Source organism: Prunus avium, chromosome 3 (assembly GCF_965620075.1).
Source record: "Prunus avium chromosome 3, drPruAviu1.hap1.1, whole genome shotgun sequence".
In the NCBI taxonomy this organism is placed as follows: Eukaryota; Viridiplantae; Streptophyta; class Magnoliopsida; order Rosales; family Rosaceae; genus Prunus; species Prunus avium.
Window position 1 is genome coordinate 7,200,423 of NC_142286.1, and position 24,183 is coordinate 7,224,605.

Genomic DNA, 24,183 nt, shown 5'->3' on the forward strand with positions numbered 1-24,183 from the left:
CATTCTTGATTTTCTCAGAGAATTGGATTGAGGGAATCGTTCCTGATTTGATAGTAATATCATCATCGCCAATTTCCATTTGTTCTTCAGCCATACCAAAGTCTCCAGCCACTTTGTCTTTAAAGCTCATAGGAATTGGGGGCAGTTGGGGGGGAGGTAAATCAGAGTCCAATTCATCGATAGCCAAGACTTCTTGGGTGCGGGCGCGTTTTCCACCAGCAGATGGGCCATCCTTTGTAGGACCTTCAGCAGAGAAGACAAAATCAGTCATGGTTGGTGTTGCAGTGGGCGGCGACGTCGACGTTAGGTTTTGGAGGTGAGGCAGCAAAGAGTTGAAAAGGAAAGCAGGGGAGGCAGAAAGGTCAAGGCGCGTGGGGCGCGTTCTCTTCCATCATCTTTCACTCCAATTTAATGGTTTAGGTTTTTTGGGCTGGCCAAATGGATGATTATTGTCCCTTGCTTTTTTTGGAAGAGTAGCTGACACTTTCTATTTTTGTTTTATTTTATTTTTTTGCCAAGTAGCTCATGCTTTCTAATAGATGTCACCAAAATGTTTCTTTAGTTGATGTTTTCGAATAAGTGTCAGGTATAAAAGGTTTTTTCTTGATGGTTTTTAATGGGCTTATTTATGGATATGCCCCCTGTGCTTTCAAAGTAGTCTCAGATTACTTTGAAATGTCTCAATATACCACCAACACTTTCAATAAGTGTCTCACGTTAGCTATTCCGTCAGATTTAAGAGAAGTTTCATTAGCTAATGTGGCCCCCACTTCTTTTCAATCTCTTAACAAGGGAGAGGAAGGGTTAGTTAGGTCGAGAAAAGGGGGTATTTGGGAGAAGAATGTTAGGGTTTAGGAATCTCTGAGGTAGAGTTCAGATTTGGGAGAATCATTCTAAAAAGGTTGGAGAAAATGCAACAAATGAATCGCTAAACGTGCAAATATACAAATGTGAAATCAAAATCAAAACCCAAATTAAGTTCAGACGTTGAATCTTGGATGGGTCTCTATGAAGCAAGAGAAAGGGAAAGAAAAAAGTTAGGGCTACAGAAATTAAACAAAAAACAAGAAACAGAGTGCAGAATCTTACCCAGAGGTGACGACTAAAGTTTCGAAGAGAAAACGAGGAGGCAAAATTGGAGATAGTTGATTATGTTGGTATGCTGGTTATGGCTCTCTATATGTTTGTCGACGGAAGCTTACGAGTGACCGTGAAGTACAAAAAGAAAGCGAGAGACATGAAGGAGCTAAATCTGAACTCCATCTCAGAGATTCCTAAACTCTAACCTTCTTCTCCCAAATTCCCTCTTTTCTCTCAAATACTCCCTTTTCTCAACCTGACTAATCGTCCCTCTCCCTTGTTAAGAGATTGAAAAGAAGTGAGGGCCACATCAGCTAACAGAGCTTCTCTCAAATCTGACGGAATAGCTAACGTGAGACACTTATTGAAAATGTAGGTGGTATATTGAGACATTTCAAAGAATATGTGGTAATCTAAGACTACTTTGAAAGCACATGGGGCATATCTATAAATAAGCCTTTTTAATAAGTGTCATGTATAAGGGGTTTTTCCTTGATGGCTCTTAATAAGTGTCAAGTATAAAGGGTTTTTTCCTTAATGCTTTTTAGTAAGTGTCATGTATAAAGGGCTTTATTTGACGTTTTTAAAAAAGTCTTAAAGTTTAGTAGAATAGTTGATGGTTTTTCAACAAACGTGAACTATGAACTATCAACTGAGGCCTAATTTCTTGTCGTGATGCCTCCCAAGTTCACTCTCCTGTTTCTTGCGGTTGAGAGGATATGCTACTAGTTGTAGAGCAGCAAGATGACCAAACTGTTGGCAAGTCCAACATTGACGAGGAGCACGAGAGAATGGGGCAGGACCCAAAATACCATTGGCAACGGTGGATGAAGAGCGATAGGTAGGAGGCCGGTGAGGAGCAGCAAATTGAGACCCACGAGGATGAGAAGACCGAAAATTGGTGGAGCGACGAGGAGTGGAGCCACGAGGAGAACTAGGAAGCCGCTGAGATGCAACAAAAGCAGAGGGTTGAGGAGGCAAGAACAATTGAGCGGTCATGGCTTGTTGAGCTTCGAAAGAGAGCAGACGAGTGCGAAGATCCGGGAAGGAAGGAAGTGGTGGGAAGAAGAGAGTAGCAGTGACTAGAGTGCTATAGTCAGGGCCCAAGCCGCGAAGAACATACGTAACCAAGTCAGTAGGAGAGACGGGGTCTTGAATGGCAGCAAGTTGATCAGCAAGTGCTTTGGCAAGATTGAGATATTCAGAGATAGTCTGGGAGCCTTTGGTGATGGACATGAGGCGCATCTTCAACTGAGCAGAATTGGCAACAGAGTATTGAGAGAAATTTCGGGCCAAAGAGTCCCAAATAGCCTAGGAGGTGTCAAGACCAACAACTTGAGAAAGAACAGATTCCGAAAGAGTGGCACGAAGCTGACTGATGAGAGATTGATCGGTTTGATACCACGAGATGTAGTCAGGATTGGGGAGAGTGGCAGGCGTCGCATCAGTAGTTTTAGACTTAGGATCAGGAATGGTGGCTGCAGGACAAAGATGAGAGCCATCAACAAAACGCCAAAGATTTTGGCCAATTAGAAAAGGTTTAACTTGGCTTTCCCATAGAAGATAATTGGTTTCATTGAGCTTGATGGAGACAAGAGTAGCAATATTAGGGGTCGAAGAATGAGAGGAAGATGAAGATGCCATGGAAAAGAGAGGGAAACTGACGAAGAATAGAAGTCAGAAACTGGAAAAAGGAGAAATAAGAAGTCAGAAACTGGAAAAAGGAGAAATAAGAATTGGATGAAGGCTATTGCTCTGATACCATGTAGAGAAGGCTTATATTCCAATGATATTGAACTATACAGGAACACAATATTTATACAGGTATTGCTCGAGTAACAGTCCTATACTAATTACAGAGTAAATTACAGAGTTAATTCTATAACTGAAAGCTGTTACAGATTATATTGAATGGGTGTCATTGATTGGGGGGTTACTGGTGTAACTCCCTAACACTAGTAATTAATCCGAGGACCGAAACTCTTATGTGTAGAGATGTTTGCCTAATCCTCTAAGATGTAGCCTAGTTTTTTCATACTTGTTTTCAAATCCATCTCATCAATATATATATATATACAGTTATTCTCTTATCCGGATGTCCGCACGTTATTATCGTGCGGATCCTATTGTAAACAGGCAGGAAAACAAAGAGGGGTAGTACAAAATACACTGCGTCCGCACGATAATAACGTCTGGATGTCCGCATAAGAGAATTTCTGTAATATATAGCATTTGTACAACCTCTATTTATAAAGTATGCATTCTAGTGTTGAGTTGGCATGTAAAGTACTTTAAAACATTTTTGTTGTGACTAGTCATTAAAGCACCGCTTCCCTTTGGTTATATCTCTTCATTAAGAGGTAACCCTTCATTAAGAGTTGTACTCGTTGAAGCTTATTAATTATTTGGAGATTGAGAAACCAAAAGACACAACTGAAAGATCCAAAAATCCTTCAGAAGGTAAATCCAACTGTTTGACCGGTAGCATTTCCCCACCGGCCGATTTTTAAGAAGGCACGGATTTTTCCGACCGGTCGATTTTGAAAATGACAACTTTTTCCTCCAATTTGAGAAAAATAGGGGACCACGTTTTTGCACATTTAAGAAAAACTTCTTTAGCATCTCCCAACTAGAATAATTTATGTCTAGAAAACAATTGGCGGACCACAACATTGAATCATTGATGCATATGCATGGGAGGGGATTTCACTAGATTAATGGTTCAGATGAATATCGGACTGTATATAAGGAAAAAAAGGAAAAACAAAACACATTTCTCCCGTATGGAGTTGCAAAGAAACTACACCATCAATTGAATGGTTCAGATGAATCATTGATGCATAAGATGGTAGGATAAAATATTGTTTTAAGGCACGTAAGTATCTTATTTATGCCCCACAACCTTTAGGAGATATGCAAATATATATATATATATATATATAGGTTATGTTTTCCTGCATATTTACAACCTCTATTTATAAAGTATCTATTCTAGTGTAGTTGAGTTGGCATGTAAAGTCTTTAAAGCACAGCTTTCCTTTGGTTACATCTCTTCATTAAGAGGTAGATTCAATTTCTCAACCATCTCCCTTCTCCCACTTTATCTCTCCTCTAACCCCTCTCACTTTGACAGCCACATCTCCACCATCCTCCCTCTGTCTCTTTTCCAACCACCAACCTACCTGGGTTTTATTTATTTATTAACAAACTGATTTTACACAAAATTGGATTTGAGATGGCTGTGGGATTATGGGGTTTGAAAGAAAGGGAACAACAACACATAAAGATCAATTGAGGAAGTACTCAATGTTGTTATAAAAAAATTAAAAAAAGCGAAGATGTCAAAGAACTCTCATGATATTGATTACTTCCTTGGAAAATTTGTTCTCTTTCTGCACTTTTTGCTGTATTGTTATTTCTTTGTGGTTGGTGGTGCGCAGTTAAATACACGAAAATCAAGCGTAAATATGCCCTCATTACTTAATATACATTCTTGATTAGGTGCGGTGGTGGTGGAGTTAGGCGGGGAGAGAGGTGAAGAGTGGGGGACGAGGGGTTGGGTTCCGGGTGGGTGCGGGGTGGTGATCGCTGGGATGTGGGGTGTGGGTTGACTGCTTCTTATTTTCACGCCTTCTGTTTGCCTCACAAACATACAGTATCAATATGAAGAGGAAAACCAAACACATATTATATTAGAATTAAGAAGTTTTAGGATGAAAGCCAAACACAAATCGACCACTATGAACAATAAGACATGAACTGCAGTAAATACAGAGACAATTCACATTGAAACGTCAAAAGAAACAAACTCACCAAAGCCATAGATTTTCGAGAAACAAACTCATAGAGAAACACAGAGAATGAGGGGGAGACCTGTCACCTCTGCGGGCGGAGCGTTCAACACAACCGATGCAAATGAGTGAGACACAATGCGGGCTAGCTAGGGTTTGAAATAATTGGGCTTCGACAAATGGGCCAGTATTATCAACCAAAACAAACAAGTTGGGCTTTTACCAAACCACCCGAACTCCATATATATATATATAGGGGGCGGATTCGTGGCATTATGTTTTTGACACAAATTTTGACACAATTTTATAACCTTTGGATGCAAGCACTTTCAACGGTTAAGATTATATGTGATTTCACTATTTAACTTACAAATTAATGAATAATAAAATATTAAACTCCCGACTTTTCTATTTTTGGGGTCAAATTCTCCACTTTTCTAGGTAACTTTAATGTGCCAATAAAAATCACTCTCTCTCCTCAATAAAATTCGCAATAAACAGTAATTAATCTCATTCTCCTCAGAAACAATCGATTTTTAGGAAGTTCACCGTCGGGGGCAACCATCTTGACGTTTGTCTCAAGGAGTCTGGAGGGGCAACCCAACTTGAGACTTCAAGTCTAGTCTTCACTCCCATGAAATATCTGAAAGCTCGCATGGTTCAATCAATTGTAACAGTAGGATCGATTTTTTTTTTTTTTTTTGGTCGAAACACACTTTCAATTACGAAAGGGAAAGAGAGGGCCACTGCCCAAAACAACCAAAAAAAGCACCAGGCAAAGCTAAACCCTGGGTTAACAACTTAAACACCCCAGGGGACTAAAGGAGGAGGCACACACGCCTACCACTCCAGACTGAAACCAAAAAAGCAACAAAAGTCACCAACCAGGTAGGAAAAACAACCTAGGACGCCGCCTCAGAAGACGAGCGTCAGCTCCTAACTGGCCAAACTAAAAATTAGTTCTGTGGAGGACAAGGAAGACCATCACTTTGTAGAACAAACACCAGGGAGGATGGGGGTCTGTTGAGCCAGACTTCATCGCACATTCTCCGCTTTGCTACTTGAGCTGCAGCATCCGCTGCTCTGTTGGCTCTCCTCGAAATCCACTTCCAGGAGCAAGTACCAAACCGTCTACTCTTTTCCTTTAAAGCTGCAAGGATTGGGTAGATTGTCCATCTGCCTCGACATATATTCCCTTTTATGCTTTGAATCAACTCCTTTGAATCAGATTCACACTCTAAGTGTATGTTGCCCAAATCTGAGGCGACCTCCAGACCATTTAAGGCTGCATGCGCTTCAGCTTCAATAGGAGAAGAGGCTAGATTAAGTGGCCTTTGAAGATGAAATTACATCTGGACTTCCAAATTTCCCAGCAGGTAAAGCTGATCGTTGAGAATAATTTCATTATCTCCTTTCCCATGTCCTTCAGGCTTAAGACTTCCAACAACCATCTATCAAACGTTAAAAGAAGAACCATTAAAAGAACAATAGGGTAACCACAGATGCATCCTTCAGAAATTCTTTAAAACAAATATTGAAAGCAAAACTAACCTAACCACTTTGCACAAAGAACAAAACATTTCAAACAAATTAATTGATGGAAATGTCATGTGTCAGTGATGTAAAAGGTTAATCAAGGAGAATTGTTACTGACACTTCAAAATACAAATAACACATAACTAGAGTCCTATTTCATGAACTTGTGTAGCCTATCCAAGTATGGCGTAAGAAATGTAGTGTCCGATCAATGTTTCATTCTTGAATAATGATAAAGTGAGGGAATCTTTTGCCACTGTTAAAGTAGATTTTCATGCTTCTTAAACAAGACTAATGGATAATGGAATGAGAGCTAAGCTGGCCTCACACTACTCTAAGGGGGTGTATTCAATTAAGATTTTAAAAGAGTTTGAAAGAGTTTAAAAGTTTGGGTGTATTCAATTCAGATTTTAAAAGAGTTTGTAAAAATTTGGGTGTATTCAATTCAGATTTCAATTGATAATAAAAAAATACATCGAAATCTAGGTGTATTCAATTATGACTTTTTAAAAATCAAACAAAATTTAGGTGTATTCAAAAAGTCATTTATTTTGAAGGAATTAATAAGTTGCCCGATTTCGTTAGAAATTAAAGTGGTAAGTATATATAAAAAAGGCCCTAACAAATCTTATGTCAACCCTAGAAACTTTGAACATGCTCTACGCTTTCCAGTCCTTGAACGTGTGTGCTTGTCAAGTGGATTTATGTATGTATGATCTTTGATCATGTGTTTGAATATTTGTTGTTGCTACATCACCATATTTCGATGAACAATAGCATATATATATCGATGTATATATAATCTTCACGTGGCATGTAATCGATGTACACACTACTACGTTTTTCTATTTGCGCGACGAAGGCCAAATCGTCGCATAAAAAATCATCGCGCGACGGACAATCATATGCGTAGCGCAAACTAGAACGACGAAGAACTTTCGTCGCATAAAAGATCATCGAGCGACAAAAAATCATATGCGTAGCGCACACTAGAGCGACGAAGAAATTTCGTCGCATAAAAGATCATCGCGCGAGGAAAATAATATGCGTAGCGCAAACTCTAGCGATGAAGAAATTTCGTCGCATAAAAGATCATCGCGCAACGGAAAAACGACCGTCGCGTAAAACAAGGGGAAAAAACCGCGAACAAATATTCTGGCGGTTAATTCTTGCGCGACGACTAAACTCGTCGCAAAAGACATGTTTGCGCGACAAAAAACTATCCGTCACGCAAGGTACGATATACAAAACCATTAATCCTAAGCCTTAATTTTTAATTTTGCCATCTAAATCATATGTTTTTCATTGATTTTAGTGAAGATCATCATTCATACCCTTTTAATTATGGGAATGGTAGAGGAGAATCTTTTTGTATGGTTATCAACCTCAATACGAATAAATTTCAGGGTTATCAATTTACATACGAATCTTTTTGTAGGGTTATCAACCTCCATATGTTTTGAAACTAAAAAGTGCTCATTCAACTCTACAAAACTAATTTCAACGATCCAACCGTTAAACGTGTTTGTATATACTGTGAGATTGTATACCCCAAAAATCGCAAATAACAAATATTTAGAGATCTAGAAATGGGACAAAATATTCAAATGTTATAAATGAACACGTTTGCGCGACGACGATGTATTCGTCGCGCTATGACGTTTAGCGCAACTACAAAATAGTACGTCACGCATAATAAATAGCGGGAAACAAACAGTGTTCCATAATTGCGCGACGAAAATTCCAGTCGCGCTAAGGTATAATGCGTGACAAAAAAAAAATTTGTCGTCGCGCAAAAAATTTAGCGGGAAAAAAACCGCGGGTTTATCGCTTTGGCGCCAAATGATTGCGCAACGAACTTTGCGCGACGATTAATTCGTCGCGCAAATTCATTGTATTCTCGTGCGACGACGATTGGTATTTGAGCGACGAATATATGCGCGACGGTTAACGTTTAATACGTTGCGCAAAAATGGATGTCGGCACCACCATGCGCGCCGGGGAAAATAGTTTGCGGGACGGCAAATACGTTTGCGCGTCGAACAATATGCGACGAATATGTTTATTTGTCGCGCAATGGCTTACGGTTTAGCGCGACGAAATAATCTCTCCGTCGCGCAAAATCGTCGTTTATTACTTATTCAGTTTCAGCCATGGCAGAGGCAAACTACAAAAAAATTGCAGCTTGCCTCAGCCACTCTCTCCCTCTATCTCGAACGTCATATGCCAAGCAAACGCATCAATCTCATTTCGTTTATGAGTTAAACTATTTCTGCCTCCGGTAAGTTCATTGATTATGTATTTTTTGTCGTTAGTGTAAAAATATTACTGTAAATTCATACTAACGCCATTAATTTCGTTGTATATAGGGATATTATATGTGATTAGCGATTTGTGGAGAATGATTGCGAAGGTATTATATAAAATTAATTACATTATATTTAAATTGTGTTGTGAAATTATATTTATATTATGTTGTTCAGTTATGCACGTTGATGTACGAAGTTAATTGAAATTAACTTCATACATTTTTTTTTTGTAAAGCTTAGTTCCCGTTCGAGGTTAACACCCTTCAACTCTTCCCTCACTCTCATTATCTCATACTTTGCAAGTTGAATTTCAAACTAATACTTTTATTAGATAAACTCTTCTCTCACTCTCATAATTCTATTAGACCTTCACCAACTTTCTGACAATGAACAAACCAATTATCTTTGCATCCTTATGCCTTCTTCTAATAACTCCCATGGTGGTTTTCGCCGACTACTCCGGTGAGGCTGAGGCCACTGAAGCTGGGCAGGGGCACAAACCCCAGGCCCAAAAATTAAAAGTCGCAGTCATCACATCCGTACTATTTACCGATGCAATGGGTGTTGGCATTCCCATTCTTGGGAAAGCCATATCTTGTCTAAATCCAAGAAGCAGCCAGTTTTCAATAATCAAGGCTTCTGTAGCCGGTGTCATATTGGCCACCGGCTTCATTCATGTCCTTCCTGATGCCTTCGACAACTTGACGTCTCCATGCCTAAAGGAGAACCTGTGGGGGAAGTTTCCTTTCATTGGGCATGGAGACGTCAAGTTCTCGAAGGCATCAGGAAGGACATGAATGAAGCCGGTGACCAATATGACACCGGCTACAAAAGCCTTGATTATTGAAAACAGGCTGCTACCCGGATTTAAACAAGGTATGGCCTTCCCAAGAATGGGAATGCCAACACCCATTGCGCTGGCAAACAATACGGATGCAATTGATGCGACTTTTAATCTTAGGGCTTGGGGTTTGTGCCCCTGCCTAGTTTCAGTAGTCTCAACCTCATCGGAGCAGTCGGCGAAAACCACAATGGGAGTTATTAGAAGGCATAAGGATGCGAAGATAATTGGTTTGTTCATTGTGAAAAAGTTGGTGAACATCTAATAGAATTATGAGAGTGAGAGAAGAGTTTATCTAATAAAAGTATTAGTTTGAAATTCAACTTGCAAAGTATGAGATAATGAGAGTGAGGGAAGAGTTGAAGGGTGTTAACACCTTATATAAGGAGATGATATTCATGTAAAATATCATGACAAGTTCATGAGGGATTCTGTTTCAACCCCAAAATAAGGCACGCGAAAGTTGCATATCAAAGAAATTCCTTCCTTACAAGGAAGTCTAATTTTCATCTTTAATAAATAAATAAATAAATAAGAGTTTTTTTTCTCTATAATATGCATAAAATGATGTAGCTTAAATCTAAGAATCTTGTGTAAAAGAAATACCTTCGATTGGGTGTAGTTTCTTTGCAACTCCATACCGGAGAAATGTGTTTTTTCCTTCTTTTTTACCCTTCACTGGGCTTGGTTGCTGCCATTGGGACTTTGATGGTGGATGCCTACGCCACTTCTTATTACAGCAGGTCTCACTCCAAGAACAATAACTCTCAGCCTACAGAGAGTGGTGGTGATGTGGAAGAGCACGTGCATGTCCTGGCAGCCGGGGTCATGTTGGCCACTGCCTTGCCTTAAGCAGAACCCAAAAACCAGCTTCATTAGGAGAGAGAGAGAGAGAGAGAGAGAGAGAGAGAGAGAGAGAGAGAGAAGAGTTGAAGGGGTGAGAGGAGTTGAAGGGGTGGTACCTACTTATATAGGAGAGAAGAGATATTCATGGTTCGTGAGGGAGTTTATGACTTAGTTTAGTACTCATCGCCTTTATGTTTCTTGGATTCCATGCACATCCTTTATCTCTCTTTGTTATTTTACGACTTGATATCTTCACACCCTTTTCCGTGTCAACTGGCCAACACAAATGACGTTGAGGGAGGCTAACCAATTGCCATTTTCTTGATCTTTTAAGCTAAACATAAAAGAAGAACACCCATCTAAATATTTAACTAGTTTTCAATGCATATTATCTATAACATATCTACTTATTAGGAAAATTACGACTAGATGCATCATATGAAGTCAATTTCCAAAGTAAAATTTGACTTTTGAGAATTACCATAGGATGCCTAATTTTGAGGGCTTGTTTGCTTATAAACATGATTGGCCCAAGCAAAGCTTTTGCTAGATTTTGATTGCTCAAGCTTCGTACAAGAAGGAAAAGATTGATATGGGCCACGGACAACCCATCGTTTTGGGCTACGCTTTGCAAAAGATTGGTTGAGTTTACTATAACATCTTACTGTCTATCCCTGGGATAACCCAAACTTTTTCTTTTGGGTTACCAACATTACAGTCTTCTTCACTTCGCTGTCTGTGATGAATTTTTTTAAATGAATCACAGTGATTCTATTAAGCATGTTTACATATCAAGAATGGGAGAAGCGATGCATTGGGGAATTTAGATAAAAGAATCAAGGTATTGGAATCAAATCAACTACTTCCCTTAGTTGATTCCATTACCGATTTTGAGGACATTCTATTACAGATTTTAAAGTGGAATTCACATAATCTTTTATTCCTTATGTGTTAGTAAACACAGTGAAAGTCATGAATTGTAATGATTCTAATACTCATGTGTTATTAAACACAGGAAAAGCAGGAATTTGAATCATTCCAAATAAGTAAACGTGTCATAAAATCATTATACTCCAATTTCCAGTTGAACATTTGAAAGCTGCTCAATTTGGGCAAAGTTGAAGTCCATATTTGTCGCATAAAAAAATTGAAATGTATGAGATATAAAATAATGGCATCAAAAGTTTTTTCAATTTCTTCTTTTATTTATGAAAAACGACACATAGAATGTGTATTTGATTGTGAGAAAGCGATTCACGAATACAATTTATGGTATCACATCCCTCTTTATATACGATTTTTTTCCGATCACAAAAATAGTACAAGTGATTTTAACACACCTCTTTTAACCTCGTACACTCTATTTGTGAGTTTAAAAAAAATTGTAAAACATTTGATTTGATGTACGAATGGCTAAAAGAGATGAATTGACACATTGAATATTGAAATACAAGGACAATTATTTAAGCGACATAGCTAGGACAGAGAGTGGTAATGATTGAGTGGTTGGATGGGTCGGTGATAAGAAAACGACATCAACATTAGCGTTTTGCATCTAATTGCATCAAAGGATTAAATTGTGACAAGGTTCATTGTCTAGCCATAAAGTAGTGAATGTTCCTTTTTTATATTCAAATTGGAATACAAATATTACTATTTAAAAAATTTACGAAAACTATGTGCGGACTGCAGAGAGCGTAATAGGCGCGTTGTCTGTAGTCAAACTCAAACTGGAAGTGAAAGTGACAGCGCAAGAAACGTGGCAGGGGCACTTTCGATTAGGACTCCGAGGTGGGCCATCCTTATCCACACATGTGACAAATCATGATGTAGAGGGCCCACAATCAGACCTCCCCACTAATTACATTATGACAGGCATTTTTCCTCTGTCGGCAAGCTCTATTTCTGACAAGAATAAATAAAAGAGGAAAAAACTGGTGTGTAATTATGTGCTAAGATTTGGGCCATATGATAAAATTATGTACCAAATGAGTGACTGTGATGAGATATTTCCAACATTTTTTAATCATGAATTATAGACAAAAGATAAAGTGAAAAAATTACCCTGTTTCACAACTTCCTTTGTATTAAAGAGGCACTATAAGGACAACCACTGGCGGATCCACAGAGGCGCAAGGAAGTGCGCACCTCCTCTCGCCGGAAACTTTCTTGGGGATGCCGGAATTTGCCCCTTTGCTAGTGCCTACCAATTGTTCGACTAAATACCTCAAAGACGTTGTATTGTTGCTGCTGTGTGAGACTCTGAATATTTACCTTATAATGTTGGGCTCGATCTCATGAGCATATAGGAGAAAACGGTTCATCAATTGGAGCTCCACAGCCAAAGTTATGAATTTTCGAAGTTTTTCTAGAATATTTGAAGTTAAGTTGCAGAGGCACAGTTCAAGGAAGAAGAAGACTCCGTGTCCACGCTTCTGATTTTTATTTTTTTTAAATGGTCCAATAGCAAGTCGACACATGTCTATTTCTAATTGGCCTAACTTAAAAAATTAATTAAAAACTCATATGTGTGCCAAAAAATTCACCGAAAATTACCCCAAACTTTTAATCACATGTACTTTTATTTCATGACCTCCAATTTACATATGCTTTTGGTTAGATTAATTGGTATTGACTTTTGTTAGATTAATTATGTAATTGACATGGATTTTGTTCATATTTGATATGAATTTTGGTAAACTAATTTTGTCAATGACAAGGATTTTGTTTATATTAATTGATATCCATATAGACTATAATCAATTAGTTGTAGACGTAAAACTCTTATTTGTTTTAATTATGAGTGACATTAGTATTGTTTAAATTCTAAGGGCATTTGGCTGTATAAATGTTTTTTTGAATTTTTAGCCCTTTTTTTTTAACATACTACACAGATGTTAGGACTTGAACCCAGGACCTTGCTTGAGCCCTTGCGAATTTTTAGCCTTTTAAATATTGCACCTCCCCTGAAAAATTTCTGGATCCGCCACTAAGGACAACAAAGAGACACTATATGAGACAGGAACTATTATAGAATAAAAGTTGTGAAAAATGACTATTTTAACACAAACACCATAAATAAATGAGAACAAACTAAATGATGTTTGCAATAAAGGGTTTTGTCAACATCGTGGTGGTGTAATTTTGTGTAAGTTCGCATCATGAAAATATTTTGTTAAAAACATTTATTTTGTTAGGGGAAGCCCACGGTTAATACCCTGCCCCCCAAAAAAAGAAGATAAAATTGTGTTACCCCACATGTTTTTTCAACCTATTTCAACATTTTTTCCCAATATCATTTGATTAAGAAAAAGGTTGGTATTAACGGGGTCTAACCCAGTGGAAAATGACTTGGATCTGTAGACTAATAATCATATGTTCGAATTTTTATGTCATCGTGATAGTGTGCGTGTACTGGCGGACCCATGAATTTTTCAACGGAGATGCAATTTTTAAATGCACAAAACTTGATTGATGAACAAATTTTTATAAAGACTTGGAATTCTCTCAACAAAAAAAAAAAGATATGAACATGATGTTTTATAAAGACTTTTTTAATATTTAGCTAAGATGTTTTGTAAAGATTTGGATGGAGTTCTCTCTTAAAAAAAAAAAAAAAAAAGACTTAGTGTGGTGGGGACTGAAAAAATCTCTCAAAAGATCATATTTTTTTTAGGGAGCTGATTTTCCCACTTCCCTTTTCTCCACTTACACTCCCTTTTGCTTTTTAATACTTTTTTTTTTTCTCTTTCTTTCCAATTCTAGCCTTAGCCTACATTAAGGTTTTGATAACTGAAATTAAGAAAAGTTAACCTCAAATAAAACAAAAAACAAAAATAAATTTTGGAAATGGATAGAAATGTAAGTATCTTCACCAAATTCTTTGTTTTTTCAGCTAAGTATGTGAGTACTATTTATCTTTGTTGTAGTTAATAGATAATAAACTTTTTGGGCTAACATGTTTATAGGTAGATGAACCAAAGAATGCTACTAACCAAACTATCATTAGGAGCTTAGATATGCAAAGAACAAAATTGATTAAAAAGTATTGAAAAGCAAAAGGGAGTGTAAGTGGAGAAAAGGGGAGTGGGAAAATCATCTCCTTTTTTTTTTTTTTTCTTTACAGCAGCATGAGAGGTTTAATTTCCTAACTTTCCTCTCTTCGGTGTACAGTAAGGACATCAACTTCATCTTCTCCAATGGACCTGTCATCAATGGCGAACCTATTAAGGCGCAAGGAGGTGCAGTTGCACCTTCCATCACCATTTATTTTTATATTACTCAATTTACTTAAGTTTTCAATGTAAATGAGGAAGTACCCCCATTTGGATTCAAATAAAAATACTAGAAAATCAAATTCCCACCAAATCAAAATATGAAATCAGTTTTAGTGCAAAATATGATTTAGGCTGAAAATGATGGCTCATTAAGTGAATATATACTTCATACTAAAATCCCATAAAATCAAGTTTTCTTAGTTAATATTTTTACATAAAATAATTTTTCATGTATGACATGAATGCATGAAGGTACCCAAGGTCAATTTAGCTAAAAACCCTTAGATATTCAATCCACATAAATTTTTTAGCCTTTTAAAATTGCACCTTCGCTAAAAAATTTATGGGTCCGCCAATGCCTATCATTCTTCTGTGTTTATTTTTTAGGTGCAACTTTCTCTGCCCCATTTTCCAGGAAAATTAGAAAAAAGAAAAAAATGCCAAGCAAAACCCTCTCCTCCAAAACCCCACTCACACTTATCTTTTTCACTCTTCACTCTTCTTCATCAACCCACCGTATTTCTCTTTGGCCCCATGTCATTTTTTTTTCCTGGTAGCAGTTAGTTTATTCTCCCCCTGTGTATAATAAGGACACTATTATTTTTTCACCTGATCCAAAATGACATTGTTTTGGTCAGGGTGTTTTTATAAATTTTTTTTAAAAAAGAGAAGAGCAGAATGCTTACAGCGCACAGCGCACAACAAAGGAAGAGTCAATTCGCTGAGTCCTTTTGTCAAACAGATGGAGTGCACCAGAAACTAAGCAGAGTTGCAACTTTCTTGCATCTTCAAGGATTTCCACCTCTTTGTGCCTCTATATTAATATTATCCAATAACTCAGTATTTTCCCAATACTTTGTGGTTAGATTGTAATAGTTGGGAATTATGGGATGGGATCCGAAATCCCAAATATGTCATATTCTCTAACACTTGTATATTTTATATATTAATATAGATTGCTCTAGTCTGAATGCACGTGGCCAAGAATGGGGGGCGGTGATGAAGTCATAGATGCAATTTAATACCACGTTATAAAATATCAACAGGAATAATTGATTATAAATTAATATTGGCCAAGCCGGCAATTTATTAGTAAAATTATTTGGAAACACTCACCAAATAATTAAAAAAGTTTAACTTTTAACTTTTCTCACTTATGGAGAATCAAATTTATAATTTGTAACTAAAGTGATTAAGAGTATTTATCATTGTAGAGTTCTTAGCAATATATTTATTCACAAACTGGTGTTTGGTTTTCTAGTTTTTCTTTTATTGTAGTTGTAAAAATTTGTTTTGATATGCTTCGTTGGTTTTTCTCTTTTCATTGAAAAAAATTAGTTTATTGATATACATGGGTTAGGTGAGTTGGCCAGAATTGTGAGCTCACCTCATTACACCCCAGTTTAAATTTCATGGATTAGCGCTTGTATTTTTTTGGTTGGACTATCGCTTGTACTTTAAAAAAAAAAAAAGTGATCTGTTCTACTGTGGTTATCAAACTTTATCATAAGACTCAGTATTTTCATAAAATCATTTACTTCAGTCTGAAATTGGAGTAAAAAAAAGAAAAAGAACCAAAAAATGAATGGGCATGACTGCAATATAAAAAATGACAAGGGACTCGCATACAAAGCTAATCATGGAGACATGGAAAGGAAAGAGAAGAACCATTCATCTTTCTACACGGGTTGCTTAAAAAGCTTATTTAGCGGATCTCAATTTCTTCCCTTTCCTGGACTTTTCACATTCTGAGGGTGTAAGAAGAGTGCGCATCAACTTTTATCTTTTTTTATATCTACACGTTTAGCCAATACCGGATCACACCTCTGTTCTTCTTTGCTCTGCTTCTACTCTCTCAGATCTCTCTCTCTCTCTCTCTGAAACCAAAAGTGAGTTCTTCCCAACTCATCCAACTCTGATTAATAATTGAATTCTCAATCACTATTCATTTGGATCAACGTTAATTCTCATTGCAATATAGTAAAAAAGAATTTGTTGGGTACATTTCTTTCTGTGTGATCTGATCGGTTTCTGGTTAGTTTTGAGTGAAGTTTCCATTTTTATGGTTATTTGGTGGTTTGGGGATTTGTTACGAATTGGGTTTTGTTTCTTTTGTTTGATCATCGACTGTAGGTGAGAAATGGCGGAGCCCCAAGGGCACTGGCTTCATGGAACGCTTCACGCTACGATCTATGAGGTTGATAAGCTACACAGTAGTAGTGGAAATTTCCTCCGTAAGGTATATGCTATATGATTTTAATTTTTTCGTTTGTTGTTTATCGTTTAGATCCGAGCTGATAATGGTGATTTGAGATCTTTTGTGAATCTGTGATCGTATAATTTTATGACCATATAATTGTGTATGCGCGCGTATGTATGTTCTGGTCATTGGAATGTATAGTGAGCATGCAAGTTGCAGGAATGGTTCACTAAATTTATTTCAGTATATAAAAAGAGTTTTTTTTTTGTCTATGGTGTTCCTGAAAAAAAATGAGAAAACCGGGACCATTTGGATTTAGATATAAAATAGAAGTCCAGGACATTTGTGATATTGTTTAAGTAGGCATTTCTGTTGACTGTATGGTAGCATTGTTCATGTAATCACACAGATGGAGATAAAATTTATAAATAAATAAAAATAAGGAAAAATAATTGACGTTTTGAGGTCAATGAAGAGGTTTTTATTTTTATTATTAGGTAAAACACCAAAGAACTTGAATGTAAACAATAATTTCCTGAGAAGCTTGGTTGTGGATGTAACTTGAATGATACATTTCAGCAAAGTGTGAATTAGAATTCTATTGGGATGGGCAGCTTGCTGGGGCAAAGGCTAGATGTATTTGCTCACCCCCTTCTACATTCTTTGCGGCACATATGATAGTTGTTGACAATTTTGTCTGTTTCATTCCATGGATTTTACACGTGTTGCTTAACAACTCTGGTCAGTTTGGATATCATTTTCTTTCCTGGGAGTTGCAGATACTCCTACATAAGTAACTCAAAACTATTATCAGTCTTTCTGCTTTTTTTTCCTTTTGTTATTGGTAAACTTTCTAACCACTTGATGCTTTTGAAGTTACTTGTAGGATGTTCTTTGTCACAAGATCATGATAAATTAGAAACATAGCTTATCTTTTGTTCTAACCTTCATACATCTCTTTCATGAAATTTTACTGTGCAGATTACAGGAAAAATTGAGGAGACTGTTGGTATTGGCAAAGGAGTTAGTAGACTTTATGCAACCGTTGATCTGGAAAGGGCTAGGGTTGGTAGAACCAGAGTTATAGAGAAAGAACCCTCTAATCCTAGGTGGTATGAGTCTTTCCACATTTATTGTGCCCACATTGCTTCAAATGTTATATTTACTGTCAAAGAGTCTAATCCTATTGGGGCGTCGTTAATTGGAAGAGCATATGTACCTGTTGACGATCTTTTTGAGGGGGAAGAAGTGGATAGGTGGGCTGAGATTTTGGACGAAAAGAAAAGACCCGTTCATGGAAATCCTAAGATACATGTGAAGCTACAATTTTTCCATGTTACAAAGGACCGCAGTTGGGGTCTGGGTATTAGGAGTCCTAAATTTCCTGGAGTTCCATTTACATTTTTCTCACAGAGACAAGGATGTAAGGTTAACCTTTACCAAGATGCTCATATCCCCGATAACTTTATTCCTAAAATTCCTCTTGCTGGAGGCAAGTTTTATGAGCCCCACAGATGCTGGGAAGATATCTTTGATGCAATTTCTAATGCAAAACACCTGATCTACATTACTGGCTGGTCAGTGTATACTGAAATTTCCTTGGTAAGGGACTCAAGGAGGCCAAAGCCTGGTGGTGACATCACCATCGGTGAATTGCTTAAAAAGAAAGCAAGTGAAGGTGTTAGGGTTCTTGTGCTTGTTTGGGATGACAGAACCTCCGTTGGTTTATTAAAAAAAGATGGACTCATGGCAACCCATGATGAAGAAACTGCACAATTCTTCCAGAATACTGACGTGCACTGTGTCTTATGCCCTCGTAATCCTGATGGTGGTGGAAGCATTGTTCAGGGTGCACAAATCTCTACCATGTTCACTCATCACCAGAAGATTGTGGTTGTGGACAATGACATGCCAAATGGAGGATCAGAGAGGAGAAGAATTGTGAGTTTCGTTGGTGGTCTTGATCTGTGTGATGGAAGATATGATACCCCCTTCCATTCACTTTTCAGGACATTAGATACTGCACACCATGATGATTTCCATCAGCCAAATTTTACTGGTGCATCCATTACAAAAGGTGGTCCGAGAGAACCTTGGCATGATATTCACTCTCGACTAGAAGGGCCTATTGCTTGGGATGTTTTGTTTAACTTCGAGCAGAGATGGAGAAAGCAAGGTGGTAAAGATCTACTTGTTCAGCTAAGAGAGCTAGACAATGTCATTATTCCCCCTTCTCCTGTTATGTATCCGGATGACCATGAGACTTGGAATGTTCAGTTATTCAGATCAATTGATGGAGGAGCTGCTTTTGGCTTCCCGGATACACCTGAAGATGCGGCCAATGCTGGGCTTGTTAGTGGGAAGGATAACATCATTGACCGAAGCATTCAGGACGCTTATATCCATGCTATTCGACGTGCAAAGAATTTCATTTATATTGAAAATCAGTACTTTCTTGGTAGCTCTTTTGCCTGGGCAGCTGATGGTATAAAGCCTGAGGACATTGGCGCCTTGCATGTAATTCCAAGGGAGCTTTCGCTTAAGATTTGTGACAAGATTGAAAAAGGAGAGAGGTTTACTGTCTATGTCGTTGTCCCAATGTGGCCAGAGGGGATCCCAGAGTCAGCATCTGTTCAGGCAATATTAGACTGGCAGAGGAGGACTATGGATATGATGTATGCAGATATTTTTCACAGTTTTAAAGAGAAAGGCATCGAGGAGGATCCTCGGAATTATTTGACATTTTTCTGCCTTGGGAACCGGGAGGTGAAGAAGCCTGGAGAATATGAACCCTCGGAGACACCAGAACCAGATTCAGATTATATTAGAGCTCAGGAAGCCCGGCGCTTCATGATTTATGTTCATACCAAGATGATGATAGGTAAGTCTTACCATTATAAACTTTATGAAACTCACTTTTGACACATCTTTCCTTTGGATTTATTATAGCATTAACGTTGCTCCTGATCCAACATCTCCATTCACATGAACTAAGCCCAACTCTCTACTGAACTCACTTTTGTGCTTGGTTCAAACTTCAGAATTTATCTAACATTTATCTTGGTTTGTGGTGGTTATGGGGACAATTTATAGTAGGAAGTGATGTGCAATTCTTGTTTTTGTTTTTTTGTTTTCTTGTTCCGAGTGTCGGTAATGTAGCTATCATTACCTGCTTCTTGATCCTAATTCAAACACCGGGAAGCTTCTTCAATTTTATGGCGTTTATCATTATACCGTACAATAACAATATTAGATAGTCTGTTACAAAGAAATCTGTGAAACTTTCTGCCGTAGTGTTGCATTTCATAGAACAACGCTGATTTCACTCTGCCTATCTTGAATATTACAAATCACATAATTGACTCACCCTTTTGTTTTTGTAGTTGACGATGAGTACATTATTATTGGATCTGCCAACATCAACCAGAGATCAATGGATGGTGCCAGGGACTCTGAAATCGCCATGGGAGCCTACCAACCATATCATCTGTCGGTCAGGGAGCCAGCACGTGGTCAGATCCATGGTTTCCGCATGGCACTATGGTACGAGCACCTTGGCATGCTCGACGAGAAGTTCCTCCAGCCAGAAAGCGTTGAATGTGTTACGAAGGTGAACCAGATTGCTGACAAATACTGGGATCTTTATTCAAGTGAATCTCTTAATCATGACTTGCCTGGTCACTTGCTCCGATATCCAATTGGCATTTCCAGCGAAGGAACCGTCACCGAGTTGCCAGGATGTGAATTCTTCCCCGACACCAAGGCACGTGTCCTAGGTGGCAAGTCTGACTACCTTCCTCCGATCCTTACTACTTAAGTGCGTCTTTTTTTCACGTGGTTTTGTCAAAGTAAAAACTTCTTACGTTGTTTTTGTTTTAACACTACTATTTGTGATAGTAGATTAATAAGTGTATTTGTGTCACAACCTGCATAGATGTTTTTAATGGCAGGATGTTCATAGCAGGTTTAATAATGGATATGTGGTAATGCTGTTGTGTGACTTGTGAGCCATGTTTTATTGTGTGTATCTTATTTGGTTTTTTTCCTTATCTGGCCCTACATAGTTTATAATGTGCTCAAGCTCTGCGTTAGTTTCTTTTTTATAACAATTCTTTTGTTGCGATGTCAGTAAGAAATCTTTGTTCTAATTCCTGCAAATGGAACATTTCAACTTCTTTTTTTGGTCAAAAGCCAAACAAATGTACTGATGCGAGGGGTTCCACTATATTGGGAGACATGTACTGTCGCATAATATAACAGCCGCGCAACAAATGAGATGAGACTTTGACGTTTGTTAAATTTCTAATTAAAAAATGTACACAGCCGACAAGTGTTAAACTCCAATTTGTTGTGAGAATAAACTCCGTTTTAAGGGGACAAGTAATTTCTATGAGAAAATTAATTGGAAAATTTTATTAGAAAACAAAATAGAATTTCTATTCACCAAATCAACAATTTGTAGTGTTCATTTGTTTTTGGATAGGCCAAAAATCAGTTCTATGGAGAATCACTTCTTCAAATAATTAGTTCAAGTGCCTATTTGGCATTGCTTATTTGGGGTGATAAGTGATTTTTTTTTAAAATTGGAAAATCCAGCCCGTTTGGTAAACTGTGAGAAAATCACTTATTATTAAAAATTGCTATGAGAGAAAGCTATAAGGGAAAGCAGCTAATGAGGTGCTTTCATTTTCTAATTATGCTGGAATCAGTTTTGAAGAGGCGCTGAGTTTAATGATTATGCCACAATCATTTTCTGATTATGAGGAAATCAATATCAACAACACTTTTAACAAAAAGTTTACCAAACCCCAAACTGCTTTCCCTCACAGCTGATTTCTCTCATAGCAAATCTGACAGCGATTATTTTCACAGCACAGCAATGCCAAATTGGCCCTAAGTAGTTTTAAGTGATTTAATGGAGAATTAGTCTATGGAGAATCACTCATGGCCATTTTGGGATTGTTGTACTGTGAAAATAATTACTTTCGGATTTGATGTAAGAAAAATCAGCTCTCAATAAAAGTAGTTTGGCGTTTGGTAAACTTTATATTAAAAATGATTTTGATACAAAAATCAATTTAAGAGTGTTTGGTAAATGTTTGTGTAAAATAGTTGTGAGCTGTGTATAATAACTAAAAAAGATATGATGTTGAAATAATTATTTTTTAGTCTCACTTTTTTTTTTGGCCAAAATATTGTCACTTTCAAGTATGCAAATCTTTTATTAAATATTTTTGTTGAAAGACAACCTAAAAAAATAGCATTAAAAAATGTAAAACAAAATTAACCCACCCTCTCTGCACCTTTCTCCCTGCCAGCCTGATAAAAAAAAATGGAAAATGCTATGCTTACCACATTTTTCATACCACATTCATACCACCTCTCTAATAGAGGTGGGCCCCATTGTATTGGTGGGCTCCACCTCTATTAGAGAGGTGGTATGAATGTGGTATGAAAAATGTGGTATGTCTAGCATTACCCTATAAAAATTACATGTAACGGGAATAGCACTGTTTCGCTATCCCCGGTTAATAACATAATGGCACGTGGAAAAATTATCCTACGGTCATTGTGTTATTGACCAGAGATAGCAAAAAGTGATATCCCGTTACATGAGAGTTTCTTTGCAGCCTGACCTACCCTCCCACAGACCCACCCTGATCTTGACAATCAACACCCTGAAAAGCTCCCACACAGTCAACAATGTCAAAGTCAAGATCCAATACAAGGACAGTATTCTGCCTTCTGCCAAACCAGCAGAGGCCGATCTTTGCTGGCAAGCAGCTCCATGATGGTCGCAACCTTGCCGACTACAACATCCAAAAATAATCCACTCTCCACCTTGTGCTTTGACTTCGTGGCAGATAGAGAGATTTATGCCTCTCTTTGACTGTTTGAAGCTTAGGGACGAAAAATCCTCTCTTGCTCTATCAAATTATTCAAAGATTCCAATTTGTTGTGTGCAATAATGCTTTGTCAATGGAAATGGGAGGAGTTGGAATGGGTTGCTTTATCAAAAATGTTCCCAGGAGGTTTGAGAGGGTTTTCACCTTTGAAAGGCTGTTAGAAGAATGAGACGGCCTCTAGGAGAAGAAGATGAGGGATAGTTGAAACGTGCTGGGCTAGAAGAAGATGAGGGATATATGATGTAAATTAGAAAAGTTAACAAGAAAATTATAGGCACTTCAGTAAAATTCATTAAACACCGCTAGTAAGCTAAAATAAACGCAGCCTTTGAGCTGCTTTCCAAAATCACGGATGCTGATAGCTATTTTATGTTAGGACCAATTTTTGGTATATTAGCAATTTCCTGTTACAAAAACATAGAGTAGGTCTTTGAGTGTAACCTACAGTTTTCAAGTGACGTTTTGCTATCTTGGATCAGTGTGGCTCAGAGACAATGCCAAGGTATGTTTTGCATCCATGCATTCATATTTGCATATTTGTAAGGTCATCAAAAGTGGCTGTCAGATGTACAAGACTGATATATGGTTTCAGTCTTACATAATCCAGTGCTAGACATTAGTGAGTTTTTTAACGATGGTTTTATTTAAGTAAAAGGGTTCTGTTGTCTTTATATTGGGTTTTTAATTAAGTGGCTTTATTTGTTTTAAAGAAATAATTTATTTGTTAAAAAGCCCATTTTTGCTAAAAGCCTTTTTTGGTCTCTGACCTAGTTTTTAAGCGTGTAATTTAAGAAAGGAACTTAGCCGTTTTGTTCGGGTGGTCTGCAACGTTGAATAAAAAGCACGACAAAATATTTGCAGAGAGTTTTTTTGAGAGTTCATATTGAAAACTCATGTGGCTGTTCCTTGTTAGCCTCCATGAGTGATTAAATCATCATCTTTTCATATATGTGTGAGTTCATAAGCATTATGCATGTTGGTGATAAACAATCGTGCCTTGAGGTGTGAGCAGCCGAGACCAGAGTTGTGCCATCTCTTGTTGACGAAGGAAGACAAGATCGCTGATTGGGTTGAGTAGCAAAGGCGAGTAGGCAAGTCTGCCTTGTGAGCATTAGTTTTGTGAGTTGAGACTTGTAAGACCTTTTTGTATTCTTTCTCATAGTGATTTGTTCTCCAGCATAGTGCCTGTAGTTGTTTTCCTCATCTTGAGGTTTTTACTGTGTCAACATATCGTGTGTCCCTTTGTGCAATTGTTTGCGTTTTTATTTGAATTTATTCCACTGCGTATTCTGGAGTTTTTTTTGTTTACAGGATTGTTGCAGTGTTTCAATCCTGCTGTGGTGTTTAAGTATTAAGAAACAGATCAATTGGCCATTCTAGGGAATTTCATTTTATCC

The 24,183-nt window shown here is 37.6% G+C and overlaps 1 protein-coding gene across 3 annotated transcripts; it reads left to right on the forward strand.

Moving 5' to 3' along the window:
- The first annotated feature begins 16,358 nt into the window (after nt 1-16,358).
- Nucleotides 16,359-20,927, forward strand: LOC110750406 (phospholipase D alpha 1). Of its 3 annotated transcripts, none has more exons than XM_021950730.2 (4): nt 16,359-16,679; nt 16,814-16,919; nt 17,862-19,761; nt 20,264-20,927. In XM_021950730.2, the coding sequence occupies exons 2-4, from the start codon at nt 16,821-16,823 to the stop codon at nt 20,695-20,697; spliced, it is 2,433 nt and encodes an 810-aa protein (XP_021806422.1). In that variant the 5' UTR covers nt 16,359-16,679; nt 16,814-16,820; the 3' UTR covers nt 20,698-20,927. The 3 variants fall into 3 exon arrangements, with proteins under 3 accessions (XP_021806422.1, XP_021806420.1, XP_021806419.1); XM_021950728.2 differs by having other exon boundaries at nt 16,359-16,569; XM_021950727.2 differs by having other exon boundaries at nt 16,576-16,714.
- The last annotated feature ends 3,256 nt before the right edge of the window (nt 20,928-24,183 follow it).